The sequence below is a fragment of the Sinohyriopsis cumingii genome, unplaced genomic scaffold (genome assembly GCF_028554795.1).
Source record: "Sinohyriopsis cumingii isolate HCF-2022 unplaced genomic scaffold, ASM2855479v2 utg000229l, whole genome shotgun sequence".
NCBI lineage: Eukaryota > Metazoa > Mollusca > Bivalvia > Unionida > Unionidae > Sinohyriopsis > Sinohyriopsis cumingii.
Window position 1 is genome coordinate 9,416,091 of NW_028315879.1, and position 11,948 is coordinate 9,428,038.

At 33.3% G+C, this 11,948-nt stretch overlaps 1 protein-coding gene across 2 annotated transcripts; it reads left to right on the forward strand.

The window, feature by feature from the left end:
• The first annotated feature begins 1,475 nt into the window (after positions 1-1,475).
• Positions 1,476-11,563, forward strand: LOC149774539 (uncharacterized). 2 transcript variants are annotated; one of them, XM_089945186.1, is made up of 4 exons: positions 1,476-1,587; positions 8,413-8,473; positions 10,710-10,976; positions 11,010-11,563. In XM_089945186.1, the coding sequence occupies exons 1-4, from the start codon at positions 1,549-1,551 to the stop codon at positions 11,144-11,146; spliced, it is 504 nt and encodes a 167-aa protein (XP_089801312.1). In that variant the 5' UTR covers positions 1,476-1,548; the 3' UTR covers positions 11,147-11,563. The 2 variants fall into 2 exon arrangements, with proteins under 2 accessions (XP_089801312.1, XP_089801311.1); XM_089945185.1 differs by having other exon boundaries at positions 1,481-1,587; positions 10,710-11,563.
• Positions 11,564-11,948: the final 385 nt, after the last annotated feature.

Here is an 11,948-nt window from a genome sequence, read left to right on the forward strand (position 1 = left end):
GTGCGCTCTACCGTATGTCATGGGAGGTGGCTAACAAAATACAGGCGCAGTCAATTGTCAGTAGTTAACATGCAACGAATGTGTGATGGTTTGGCTCTTACCGCTATTTCATCCGGGTCGACTACCTTGGTGTGTCATTTCGCTTAGCAATTTACTCCAGATCCTGGGCTATAGTTTGCATGCCGTGAAAAACACTTTTTTCGACAAACCTCTGAACTGACCTATGATCTTGGATAATTTGTCATTGATACTAGACAATTAATGTTGAAGATGGACTACCGAATAATTTGACTGCGGTCAAAATTGTGTTTATTCATGTCTATCAAAATTGCATGGAATTTGTATTCCTTTATCATGATAACATACATAACCTAACAACACTAATAATAACGAGGAACATGAAAGCGTATTAGCAAACATATGATTAAATTTCACGAGTTACGCCTTTTTGTTTGACAATATAACATTGTAGATTATAATTTCACTTTTTCTGCATATGTCATCGACCTGTATGCAGCACTTGATGGGACAAAGTGTTGTCTGTGGTTTTGTTTAGAGGTTAATTCTGAACTATATAGTTCCAGTATATGCAGAGGTATCCTAAATCATTACAAGTTTCATATCGACGGAAGACAACAACAATGGAATATATGATTAATTTGTTTATAACATGACGCAAAAAATGGATGAAAGGTACTTTCCCACTAACACTAGATTTTGAATGTGTATCTTGATTTCATTACAGTCTTCTTACCACACATCATTTAGTCCTTAAGCGTCTCCCTCCCTTCCTCCCTCTCTCTCTATTTCTCTCTCTCTCTCTCTCAATTACCAATTTATCGATCGAACTGTATGGACACCTAATTTATGTATCCTCTGACCTTTTGATCACATTGTCAACCATATATTGATATGAACAATGAAATACATTTAAATATGTAGTACATGTAATGTTGTGCAATTTTATCGTTTGGTCGATTGTAACATTATTTAGCAACAGTATATTGTTAACAAGGTGTGGGACATTTTCCGTACCATTTACATGAATATATCATTTTGATAGGACAGCCCACATGTACCTACTTGTATAGCGAACTCGCAATTAAATTCAACATCCAACATCCAGTACTTCGTTTCTTAATGTTGTTGTTAGTTTAGACAAGAATTTAACTGGTTAAGCGCGAAAATTCAGAGGCGAATACAAGATAGCATACTCCTCTATTTTATCGGCTCTCAAATTCACTTTATCTGTCACCATTTGACAATTAAATTGGCCCATGGGTTAAAGGTAATGTCTACTGCATCCACATTGATCAATAAGATCAGGTGCCACGAGGTCAGCAACTATCTAATCTACATAGAGGTGATCCTTCATACCTTGGCTACCAAAGAGTACACTCCTTATTTTCTGAAAATGTGTTTTGATCTATGGAGAAGATTTTGAAACCTAAGGGAGGTAATGTCCGTGCGAAAAGTTCTAAATTTCTTTGTTTTGTTTGCTTATACGGTAGCTATAGTGATATAAAGTTATTTAAGCCGCGTCGAACGATGTATTCGCCAAAGAAGGATACAACTATCGGGCACAAGGTAACCACTTGCTTCTGTCTTTAGATACTTTTTTATTCTCTTGCTGCTGATTTTAGCTTTAACCTTTGAAAAGATTTGAAGTATTTGAACTGACAATAGTTGACAATATTTGACAATTTAGAGGAGTTTTTAAACATAATCTTGATATCTATAAATCGATTACAGTTTTGTTGAGAAATAAACACTGCGTACATTAAGAATTGTTGAATATTATTCTATCCATCATTAAGCGAAATACCATTTCGATTTGGGTGATTATCTTGTCGAAAATTGTTGCTTTATCCAATTTTGAAAAAGAATCGGCAAGATTAATTATCATAATGTCGTTCTGATTCATTTAAATATTTATTGTTGGTTTCTTAAGTTAAAAAATTTTATTCTTTCTTTCTGTTTATTTTTGTCGTAAAAACTGACCCTTACAAATTTGTTGCTGATAATATTATCCCTTAGAATTGAACAATCCCTATGTATGAAACAAAAGGTGTCGTATTGGTTAATAAAACAAAATATTCAGAATTTATATTTAACTCTCTACTTGTCCAATTATTTTTTCTGTTTTTATTTAAAGTATGTTTTCTTTTGTTTCTTTAAATATTCGTGTCGTTAACAGGACCGACACATATATACAAATGTAAGTTCTTTTTTCCCTTTTTTGATTAGTAATTAAGTTGTTTTGTTATAATAAACATTTTTCGAAAAAGTTTTTTCTTTTGTAACAACCAAGATGACATTTTAGATCATATTTGCATCCTAGAGACCAATTCCATAAAATAACACTATGCCTTATTATCTGAAAGAATATTAAATTTCCTTTGCAAGTACAAACCTCAGCATTTTAAAAGTAGGCGAATATATTTTTTATTTTTCCTTAAGCATAAGAACAGAGGAGAAAATATCTGACTTTGTTAAAGTTAGATCTCAGTATTGTCTCACAGTTTCATTACAATATACGTACAGAGTAGCATATTACTTCTAACTAACCTTGGCAAAGGATTACACCGTGTACGGGTAAACCTTAACTTAAAATTTGTTTGTCCATTGTCAATTTTTACAGAAGTCCGTAAAATATACAAGAATACATCAAACTAAATTCGGTTTAAAAACCTCGAATTAGCAGTAACAATATGATTTGTTTTACGTTTCAGACCTTAAAACATTACAGCTGTCCTGAGTCTTGTAAAAAAATGATCAAAAGTATGTTATAAACTTTATGCATCGGAGATATTGCTATTTTTAACTTTGTATCCGTCAATCTATTCGCCCGTGCGTGAGTAGATCGTTTCTACCATTACTGCATTACCTTCATAATTATGGATGGTATTTCATAATTTTCTATATCTCTACACTTTGTCCCTGTCTGTGGGTGGTGTTGAGTACAGAAAGGTGGGCCTTAATCGAACATAACGTAACGTGTGCTTGGATTTGTAATGGTAAACTGCTGCAGTTCTTATAAAACATACTGTATTCAAAACCTTGTTTCATGGACCTTTCAACATCACATTTAAATATTTATGAAACGATTAACAAGCTCGTGACTGAAAACAGCCTTATAAGTTAGTGGCATATATAAATAGTCAGCATTTATATTTTTCTTTTCTATACCTACTTTCTGCTAACAAATTCAGATTCCAGTGGTGGGCTTTTCCCGAGCACACATATTTTATATAATGAAATAATATCCTTTCACCAATGACCACGAACGACTGGATGGCAATTAGTAGAATCAGACAGCTACAGCGGTATGGGATAGAAAATTCTAACATGCCAATATGTGTATGATCGTTTCTATTCCAGTAGGGAATACCGATAGTGAATATCTTTCGTCACATAAATGATAACTTACTGACATGATGGAAAAATAACTTTTTATTTGGCACATCAGCATTTCGACTCTGTGCATGACTGCATCACTTTATTACATCGCTTTAAGATTTTATCTAAATTAATTTTCGATTGAACCATATTGCAAAGGTTTCGCCAAACATGTCTTGTAAATCAAATATTATAAGCTGTCTCTACACACGGAGACAATCTTTCTAAATATCTTCATCTCATATATCTATTTTCAACTTTCTCTGCTTTATCAGTACAAACTTTGTGCCATGTTGAGTACAGCATACAGAACTCCGCAAAGCCTTGTAAGTGAAGCAAACATCTGACCCTCTAGTGTAGTTTTCCGATCTTATAATGATGTATATTGAAGATTTGTAATATTCACGTCCGAAGGTCCTAACCTCTTGGCAGAAAAGAGGCTTTGTCGAATTCCTCTCCGTATTTTAGAATTCCGAGTTTGCTATCTCACAGGGTAACAAACGATGGATTATTTTTCCGATTTCCTACTAAAAGAATGTGCTGAACAAATAAAGTTCGTCTATCATGGGTTCATATGTAGCTTCAGAAATATACAGTATTTCTAAAATAGCGTCATTATAAACAAAATAGGAATCGTTTAAAAAGAACCCATACACATAAGTACGGACGTTTTCAATGGTGGCTGATACTTCACACTCTTTATGAAGGAAAGAAAAGCAAAAGACAAGTTATTATTAAAAATGACCCAAACAAAACAGGCTTGAAAATAAAGTTATGGATTCCACGTTATTGTGCAGATAGAGGATCTATGAGGCCCACTTTTAACTTTTGACCTCTGTAAAGGTAAAGAGAAGTCTATTGTCTGTCTTCTGAATGGTTCTCAGCACGGCATCTTGCTCGACGGATAATTAGTCTTATATAAAGCTTGATATGCAATGTTCTAGGTTTTCTTTAAGAAAGCATGTGTTTAACGAGATATTTCTTTACCACACGTTTGACAAACCTCATTGGGACTACGTATGCTACAGAAAGATTAATGTGTGGCAAACATTATTTCCTAGTTTGCTGTAGTCTTAATTTACATTCCAACATATCATTGACTTGATGGAGGTGGTTGAAGTCTTATGATAAATACGTATACATCGGAAATTATATGACAAAATATAATCTTAGATCAAGTATCGCACCCCTGTCTAAGAAAACAATATTCTAGAGCGCGCTGAAATAGGCATTGACCTTTTATATGGCTCAAAAGAATACATTTTCAGTCGCATTATCTGATTACTAACGAAGGGTTATGGCTAATAACTGTTATTGAAATAAGTCAAGTTTATATTTCATTACAAAGAGTGGATAAAAATGTTTGAAAACTCTCAACGATTAATAAAATATGTCTTAGCTCTGTCCCATTTTGCGACTACGACATTCAGCCAACTTTCGCGAAGTAAGTCTTCCTGCAATCAGCTCTGATGGCAAACGAGTTATATATACATCTGATGATATACACCGTTTGAGGGCAAAAGTATGCAACGGAAGAAAAGGACAAAGAATTGGGAAATTATAAAATACAGTATAGTTATTATTTGAATGTATCGAATGGAGAACAAAATAAGATTTGGGACAAGCGTAACAGTAAAGTGACAGAATTAAAGAATTTAATTGTTTGCAAGACAAAATTATAGTGGTTTCATAGTCATATTGGAAACAAAATAATGATACAAATTCAGAACAATCGTGTAACATGTATTTCAGAAACATTTAATCATGCGAATTATGCAGCGACAATAATATTATTAAACATGTCTCAGACCAGAAGACTGTAGAGTAGTGTTTTCGTCTTGTGGGGAGCAATAATGCAGAATATGATTCTAATAACGCCGATATTGTTTTTATTAAAACGCATTAAAAATATTGCTATTCCTACCGACTATTAGTCACCGTATGTGGCAGTGCATCTCTGTGTCTCTCCGTCGTTTGTCTGTTGTCATCCTTGGCTTCTTCCGGTGGGATCCTTTGAAGATAACTGAAAAACGTATAAATTACATTAACATTCTATTGTATTTCTGAATTTGTATGCAGTCACGGCTGGTCGACGCGTCATCTGTCTGACGGAGTTTGTGCTATGACCACTGACATTAAATAAAACTTCATTTTTTATGAGCCAGGTATGAGCACGGGAATTGCCACCCGGAGATGTTGTCCTTCTCAACTACCCGAAGGCATACCTCGCACAATTCACATAATTTTTTCTCTGGCTTGGTGGAAATCTACGCCCTGGTTTTATTAGATATTTAAGTGGTCGTAATCTTTGTGCCCTTTATAATATCATAGTTAAAGAACGGGGTCAACACCGGTCGTTTGCTATAAAGGGCTAGGTAGAAATTCGGTTAGTTGTTTAGGTAGAAATACATATTTCTTTCAAAACAGGTGCGAATAATAAAATATATATTAGATATTCGAGCAGTACAGTGCATAGTAGGTTGAATAGCCTCCCTCTATATCTTATTAAGAGAGCCAGGTGAGCCAGATATTAAGCATATCCTCAACAGCACCGTGTCATTCAGTTTACAATGATAACAATTAATCAAATCTCAATATGGAGTAATCGTCCTCGACGACAGTAGTAATACTGAATAAAATGAGAGCATGGTTCCTTCTTTAGTGAAGTCACATCATTTAAATGAAGATAGAGGTGCAAAACTCTGCATTGTTATAGGCGCTTGCTTTGAATCAGTTTATCCAATATATGTCAGAGCCAATCTATGGCTAGAAAATTATTACCAAAATCATTCTATACGGGACGAAACAACTGTCTCATGTTCCGTATGGACAGTAACATAATTATATTTCCTTCTTCACATTGTTCATCAGAATGACAAGTGCTAAGCCTTTAGTTGTAAATACAGTAATATGTACTTGTTTGCGAAAATCACTTTCTCGACCAGTGGAAAGGGGCAAATAATTTACGCCTTATTTTGAATTTGATATAAATTAAGATATTTTACTATATATATATATATATATATATATATATAGAGAGAGAGAGAGAGAGAGAGAGAGAGAGAGAGAGAGAGAGAGAGAGAGAGAGAGAGAGATTGAACCCTTTAAGTGCACACATCACAACATATATTAAACTGCATGTATATTAAGTATTAAGATATTTGTTATATAATTTATGTTCTAGGTTTACAGATACAAAATAGTATACTGACTGAATGTTGCTAAATAATGAAGATCCATGGCAATTTTTTATCGTCATCCAGTGAGCAAATTAGCCTTGTGACTCCTTAAATTTACATACAGTACTCGGCTTTCCTCCTCAGTCGTTTACATATATTGCATACCATTAATAATGTCATGCCTATAACATCATGATCCTTATAAAGCACTTATAGCTGAATTCAACTGACTACTATAGAAGAGTTAAAATGTGATCTGTTTGCAAATGACACTATCATTGCTTCAGGCAGGCAAACTATTGTTTTTACACTACAAGGTTTAACGCAATGTTAAGAATACAAAATATCTTTATATACATGAAATTTTCAATTGTTCCACTCAATGAGACGATTATTGATACAGTGGTTATTTGGGTTTAAGTATTATCTTTTAGTATATAAATATGTTCAAAAATATAAGGTGCTCTTAACTTTGGGTTTGTATGGTTTACATGATAATTATCACTTATATAAATCATGTACCAGTGCCATTGTTTCATTTACGCAAATACGTTACTGGAAGTATCCTACAACAAGTATAATCCGATATCATATTCCACCATAAGTAAGCTATGTCCAATTTCTATCTCACCAATAAAAAATATTGACAGCCACTTGTGTTCGGTGATTTTATTTAGATATATTCACTTAAAATATGTTTTTAAATTAGGATCAAATCGGATATTTTCTGATAATGAAAATAGTTTGCCTTCAAGAGCTTTGAAATAACATTTTGTTTAATTTACCATATTTAAAGCTGCTTTTGCAGACACAACATTACATATTTTATATTTGAGTCACAAGAAACTCATTAGCAAGTTAGGTAGGATACAACATATCATTGTTTATGTAAATTAATACGTCGTATTATCTTTTTGATTCGTAAGACTTATAAAACAATTAATTATTATGCACTATAGCTTCTTTAGACACAATTGTCGTCTAGGTTAGTTTCGAATACGACTGAAAACTATGCCAATATTGTATCATCAGACCCATATATCTATGAGCAATTGTGTTACACTAAACACTGTTGATACTGAATAAGTATATTAGCGGATCTCACATCAACAGACCATTATAAATCTAATCAAAACTACTTTTCATCCTTGTTTTTACACCATATCAATCTGCTGTATATAATACTGCAGAATACTTATTCCAGACGTCCCAGGTTGCACAAATACATTGAAATTAAAACTTGTGTGTGTCCAGAATGTAAAAGTTACATATATTGTTTTTTATGACAATGTGTTTGCTTAGTATGTTTTGAGCTTATGCAATCGGGTCGTGACGATTTATTTATGTAAGGTTTTAGCCAGGACTGTCATGATTGGATTGCATACAATAAAAAATAATGTCAAGAAGTACATATTGTTCAGAGCGGAATTTCCATTTAAATGAGAATGTACGCATATCAATTATATATGATACATGTTAAAGATAAATGTAAATGCACATTCCAGTTATTTCGGAAATTGGACTATACACTACTGGCATATTTGTTATTAACTGTATTAAATAATGTATTTAATTTACTATAAAGTAAAATATATTATGTTGCATGAACGCTACGGGATGATTTTTCAGAAATATAAAAATGTCAAACTAGATCGTACTATTGAAACCTGTATTTGGACGGTTTACATAATTAAATTTAAATAGGTAGAGGTTTTTTTTTTTAAAGTAAAATAGAACAACAATGACTATGTAACATTTATAATACATTTTGAAATAAATATTTGTGAAATGAAGATGACAAAATACATTTTTCATTCTACGTTGTATGTTTCAGATGAGGACATCGAAGGCGACCATCTTGGTCCTAACCATTGCGGTAATTACTTTTCAGAACGGTAGGTAGACGATCCTAGTACACAAACAATTCACAGCACAACAGCATATTTATTACATGTCTATTGTCAGCTCATAAGGGTATTACAACTTTGACTGAAATATAAAGAGTTCATAGTTTGCACGATGCATTATATCTTCTACGTATTAAGATACACATATGATGCAGATTGACGAAACATAAGCTGCAAGACCAAAATTACTGTTCACTCATTTCAGAGTTGTACGGAACGGTCATATTTTAACATTAAATCTAATCTTTAGCTAATATATAAATGCAGTCAATAATTTAAATCAGACTTAGTGTAAACAGCAACTCTGCGTTTGCTTAAGGTAAAAATGGTGGTTATCAGTAGAAGTTGTAATCATATGTCTTAAACTTCCAATCTATCCTTAGCCCTTAGAATATATATAGACACATACATCTTTCTTAAGTCGCTTAATAGACACTATTTTACAGAGATCTTATTTTAATTCACTTCAAATGATCTGATAATCTGTCGTTAAAAAATGCTGACAAGGAATGTATCGTACACTACTGCACATATCTTGGATTTTGTAAGGTTAAAACACATCTACTGAAACCACTGTATAGTTTCAACTATTTTGTATATTCTGAATCTGAAAAGATAGCAATTCAACGTCTGGTACCTTTCAAACTAAACTACATCCATCTAATTTAACCGATATATCACGGGAAACACGTTTTGTCCATCTGTCAACGTTTCTATAGAATAATAACCTAATTATAGAATGACAAAGATTAGTGTAAATATGTTTTAGATGGACTAGAAAACATTCTTCAGTATATATATATATATATATATATATATATATATATATATATATATATATAAACTTCAAAACTTTCATTAACATATACATTTTGTATACAATCTTTAAAACTTACTTTTCGTATATTCCTTTTCCGTTTATAACATTTGTTGAATTAAAACTCATCATTCTTTCCACAAAATATATATTTGTATCATAAAATAATGAAGTTAGCCTTTTACCATAACCTCTTCAAATCTGTGTTTGACCTTGGGAATTTATTACAAATGAAACATTTGCATTCATTTAAAGATGAGTAGAATATTTTAATCTGAAAATAGGAAACATTTTCAAAATCTTGAGGAAGGAGGTTTTGTCCTGTGCTGCAACATCCTCACTTCATACTGAACTGGGTTCATTAGGAATTGACATCTTTGGTTAATTTGTTTCACTCCAGTTATCTAGATAAGAGGAAGAAAACAGGGAGATAAAGTGTGGTTTATTGACGATTGTACCATAAATAATTTCCCACAAAAGGCAAATAAAAATAACATATGAACGCACGCATTACTCCTTGGAATTTCGGACGAGCGATGCACGTTTTCATATATCTAGTGAAGTTTAGGGTTATGCAACCTAACTTTAATACAAATAGAACTGGGCTGTTTTATAAACAATATAGTCCGTAAATCATGTTAATTTGTGTATATAATTCGGTAGCGTTTTATCTTTCTCTAATAATTTCCGCTGAAAAATAAAATAAGTTATATAATTATTAAAAACAGAAATTCTTTGCATAGTTACAAGATTGAACAAGGTATATTTTCTACGAAACAGTTATATTTGAATGGTCATATCTATTTATTTTGTGTTCAACGTTGAAACACATTGTCCATCAAATCCAGTCGCTGCCAAAGCCGCAATAAATGTCAGTAAAGCCAATAACCATGACTATTAACCAATTGAATATTATATTTGAAGAATAGTTAGCAAGTGGTATTACCACTGCATCTCATGTTTAAGAAAAGCGACATAATTTCTTGCTCCATTATATAAAACCTACGTTGACCACAGAGTTGGACTGGCGCAGTTTGAAGTTAATGAATTATACCTTTCATTACTTTTGCATAATTGCAAATATGGTCACAATCAAGTACAATACAAGACATTTCAAATTACAACTCCTATACAACACCAAACAATTCAATTAAGAACTATCGTTATCGCTTGACACCCCGATTATGATCGCGTTCATCGCAAATAACAGGACATTCAGGAAAATAGGATTCTAGGATTCGCAAAGTGATTAAATAATTATGGTGGCCCAGTCCTATTTAGTGTCTCTAATCATAACCTTATCACCCTAAATCATATGGAATTTGCAAAAATGTTGAAATTTACACGGGAAGTAACTTTCGTTCTTTCGGTCAGAATTGTACACTAGCTCCTCACCCCTTTTTGCAGGAGCAGCTCAAACCACTAAAGCAACAGGCGGTGCAGGTGGAAGTTCCACTAAAGCGGCAGGCGACACAGGTGCAGTTACCACTAAAGCAGCAGGCGACACGGGCGGAGGTGCCACTAAAGCAGCAGGCGACACAGGTGGAGTTACCACTAAAGCAGCAGGCGACACAGGCGGAGGTGCCACTAAAGCAGCAGGCGACACAGGTGGAGTTACCACTAAAGCAGCAGGCGACACAGGCGGAGGTGCCACTAAAGCAGCAGGCGACACAGGTGGAGTTACCACTAAAGCAGCAGGCAACACAGGCGCAGATACCATTAAACCAAACGGCGAGACAAGCGGAAATAACAATAAGACAACAGGCGAGAAGAATGGAGTAAATACAATTTCAGCGAACATACTGGTGCTTCTTTCACTGGTATCACTGTATCTCCAACTTTAGTTTAGATAGACGTTCTTCTCTGATGAGATGAACATTTACTAGCATATACTTTGTTTATAAAAAAATGCTTATTTTCTTTTCTTGAGGCGATGATCATGTTTAGATAGTATGCACAAAGCAGATTTTGAAAGACCAGAAACCATTCCGAAGGAACTGACATTTTGAAACATTATCATTGTACTGTTTGCATATGTTTAAGATGAAATAAGAGGCATGTAATAACTTTGTCAGATTTTCTTTCATATGAATGTGGACCTGTAACACGTATACTTGTTATCAATGGAACATTTTAAGAAATCAAATGTAGTTTCAACTTAGTTTAAATATATCTGCACTTTGAACGGCTTTTATGACAAGATTGTTACAAGATCTTTGATACAGGCTGATGACGAGTGGAAATAAAATAAATACGTAAAACGTTTTGCCATTTTCTTCAACTATTATTAAAAAAACCATGTGATCAAGACGTTCAATTGAAACGAACTGTATGACTTTTGAAACATTTGCTTATTATATTGAAACAAATTAAAGCAGATAAATGCTAGTCATAAAATATGTCCATTGTATTAAATGCCACACAGTTTAGGATTAATTCATTCTAAAAAGAAGACGCAGAAACAAACAGATCACATTAATCTTTCGACCTCAAAGGGAAATGAAGATTTTTTCTATGTCTACACGTTAATCCGTAGAACTTTGTATGTGTCTGTCGTCAATTTATAACAGTTGTTAGAGACATATGACTGAGATTCCTGGCAAAGGTCATCCTACTATTCGTGGTGAATGGTATCTGTAATTGACA